This window comes from Zootoca vivipara, chromosome 1 (genome assembly GCF_963506605.1).
Source record: "Zootoca vivipara chromosome 1, rZooViv1.1, whole genome shotgun sequence".
In the NCBI taxonomy this organism is placed as follows: Eukaryota; Metazoa; Chordata; class Lepidosauria; order Squamata; family Lacertidae; genus Zootoca; species Zootoca vivipara.
The window spans coordinates 82,477,948-82,481,424 of NC_083276.1; the positions used below are offsets into that span (position 1 = coordinate 82,477,948).

At 46.4% G+C, this 3,477-nt stretch overlaps 1 protein-coding gene across 1 annotated transcript; it reads left to right on the forward strand.

Annotated features, from left to right (window-relative positions):
* The first annotated feature begins 1,975 nt into the window (after nt 1–1,975).
* LOC118090774 (olfactory receptor 5AR1-like) lies at nt 1,976–2,911 on the forward strand. The gene has a single exon (XM_060277580.1). It carries the CDS (start codon nt 1,976–1,978, stop codon nt 2,909–2,911), a length of 936 nt encoding a protein of 311 aa, XP_060133563.1.
* Nucleotides 2,912–3,477: the final 566 nt, after the last annotated feature.

Consider the following 3,477-nt stretch of genomic DNA (forward strand, 5'->3'; position numbering starts at 1 on the left):
TCTGACGAGATGCTGAGGGGAGTTGCAGAGAAAGCAATTCCCGCCTCTTCCCTCCTTGCGTCTTGGCGCCGCTGGGGTTTGAAAAGCCCCCGCGCGCGCGCTATCAATTTGCATGGGTTCCTGGTCTTGGCTGGCCCCTGGCATGGCCTGAGATGGCTGTTGGGGGAGTGGCTTCTCCTGCGACCGTGGGAACCAAGCTCGCTTTGCGCGCATTGGCTGCTTGTCGTTCCATCGGGATTCCTGTCTCACCCCCACCGCCAGAGCCGCTTTGCTCAGCTGATCCATATTACTGGGCTTTGGACCTCTCGAGAGCTCATCTTTCACATCCTCATTCAACCCCAGGTAGAACGCCGCTTCCATCGGAGGCGAGTGCAGTTCCCACCCCAGTCTGTGCACCAGCTTGGTGAATCTTGACCAATATTCGCGAACTGTCATTTTTCCTTGTCGTAAATTATGCAGTTCCTCTTTGGTCTGGTCCATATGGCTATCAGACGCATACATTGTTTTTAAAGCCCCTAAAAATAGTTTGACATCCTTCATGCAAGGATTTTTTGTCGCGATTAACGGTCTAAGCCACTCCCTGGCTGCCCCGGTAAGGTGTTCCACTATAAACGCTACTCTGTGCGCATCATCAGGGAACTCATCATGGTGCAGCTCAAGAGCATACACGATCTCAGTCTCAAAGCCATGATATCCCCTCGGATCTCCATTGAACTTGCTTACTAGGGTCCCTGCTCTCCTTCCTGGCAGCACTTGGAGTTGGGGTCCCCTTCCTCCCTTGTTTTTCTCTGCATCCAGCTTGTTCTGGAGGTCCACCGCCACCGCCCTTAACTGCTGCTCTTTCTCCTGTAGCGCTCTCACCTGTTCCGCAAGGTGTTGCCTGTCCTCCTGGACCTTCTTCGTCTCTTCTTTAGCTGCCTTCAATTCTCCCTGTGCCTGTAACGCCAGTTGCTGCAGGTCCTGCTGGGCTTTCTCTGCGATCTGCCGCCATTTCTCCGCTTCTGGCGCGCTCATCCCGGCAACTCCAAAGTAGCCCAAAAAAGATTCGGAGGTTGCTGTCACAGTGGCCGGAGCGGGCTACTTCAGAGTAACGACTCTACACAGCTCTGCATTTTATCTTTTATTGGTGCTGCGTATTTACAGTGCTGAAGGCAATGCTATTTACAAGGACACATCTTCTCAGCTTGAATCAGAACCTCCGAATGGCGTTTGGCGCGTTTTTCTCCAACATAACAACTTTGGTAGACCCATCCCCTTCCCTCTCCGCTTTCTGCGCAATTCCGGAGTTGGGGGGATGGGTCTGCCCCCCTTGCTTGCCCCTTCCTGTCCCACCTGGGACCCTGGCTCCGCTACCTTGTCTGAGCCTCGGACACGACTTCCTGCTTCCCTACTGGAATCGGAACTCTCCCTGCTTTCCCCTGCGCTCGGGGATGGGCTTGAACTCAGGAGGGGAGGGACTTCGCGATATCCCCTGTCCCTCACATCCACGATCATGTGGCCTAGCCAACCAGTCAAAGTCATTTCCCATGGTGTGGACACTGTCACATGTTGATAGCTTCTAGGAGCCACAGGTGAGTACGGGCTGGGACAAAAGGTGGACAAAATACCCCTGAAGGAGCATGCCGTGTCTCCCACAAGAAGCACTAACCCTTCCCTAACTATGTAACTCAAACCTCTCAAACTAATATGCAAATCCAAATTCTGTTATCCTTAAGTGGGCATTCCGCTGAATTTTGTGGTGTAGTTCGCCAAAAAAGAGTTCAAAAATGCATATATTGGGGAAGCTGTTCATAAAATGCACATATTAGTGCAAATAAACTTTATCACCTTGGAGTAAATCCATTGCAAAAATGTGCATGTTACTCAAAACTGCATATAGAAAGGTGTTTATTAGGAGAAATTTGCACTAAAATGCTGATAAATTTTCATGAGGATTTTAAAAAGTACTTGTTTCAAATGTATTTTGCCATAAATCATGGAATATATGAATCACAGTATTGTGACTGAATTCATCCTTCTGGGCTTTATGGAACATCCAGAGCTGTGGACCATTCTCTTCCTGGCATTTCTCTTGATCTACATTGTCACAGTCTCAGGAAATCTTGGCATCATCATCCTAGCCGCTCTTGATGCAAACCTTCATACCCCAATGTACTTTTTCCTCAGCAACCTGTCCTTGGTTGACGTTGGCTATTCCACCACTATCGCTCCTAGGTTGCTGATGACCTTTCTACAAGAGAATAGCATTATTCCATTCACAGAGTGTGCTATGCAGTTCTTCTTTTTCTGTATGTTTGGCACAGTTGAAACTTGCCTTCTAGCTGTCATGGCTTACGATCGTTTCACTGCCATTTGCAACCCATTACTCTATTATGTTGCCATGTCTACAAAGTTCTGTCTGTTGTTAGTAAAAGGTGCATATATTTGTGGATTTGTGAATTCAGCTGTTCAGACTTCATTGATATTTAGCCTGTCTTTCTGCAGCTCAAATGTTATCGGTCATTACTTTTGTGACATTCCTCCCATCCTGAAACTTTCCTGTTCAAGCACAGAAGTGGCTAACACTGTACACTTTATCTTATGTACTGTGTTAGGTATGATCACTTTGTTGATTATCCTCATCTCTTATATCTACATCATATTTGCCATCCTACGGATTCGCTCTGCCCAGGGCAGACACAAAGCCTTTTCCACCTGTGCCTCCCATCTCACGTCTGTCACAATCTTCTATGGGACCATCATCTTTATGTATCTGAGGCCCAATTCCAGTGTCTCAAAGGATGAAGATAAAATTGTTTCCGTGTTCTATACTCTTGTGATCCCGATGCTAAATCCATTCATCTACACTCTGAGAAATAAAGACATGAAGAATGCTTTCCTAAGGATGACAGGAAATATTTCATTAAATTAAGTCAGTTATTGTTCAAGATGAGTTTGAGTTTCCAATAGAGAATAACCAAGAAGGCGTGTGTGTGTGTGTGTGTGTGTGTTTGCCCTGATGGGTTGCTTTTTTTGCCCATTCTACACTTAATAGTCAGTAGGTGCCATTAACAGTACATAGCATGGTTGGCTGGCATCTGTGTGTCTTGGGAGACAATGGATGAGTTTGTCCTCAGGGATGAAGCTAAATCCACTGATCTACAATCTGAGAAATTAAGATGTGAAAGATGCTTTCATAAGGATGACAGTAAAGATTTTATTAGATTAATACATTTCCGCTTCAAGATGAGTTTGAGTTTCCAATAGATAAAAATGTGGATTTGTTTTTTGTGAGCAGCCTGGTGAGTTGCCTGTTTCCCTACACCTGCTGAGTGTGTAAATAGGTTGATTCAATCATTTTGGTGGTTAGGTGCAGAAAGCAGGTTTAGCCTAAGTGACCTTCTTAGGAGTTGGCCCCAAGGCTGGCTTTTTGGACTCTTTGGCCCAGGGGCTGTCCTCAGAGTTTACAGTTGTCTTCTGCACTTACAGAAGTTTCCT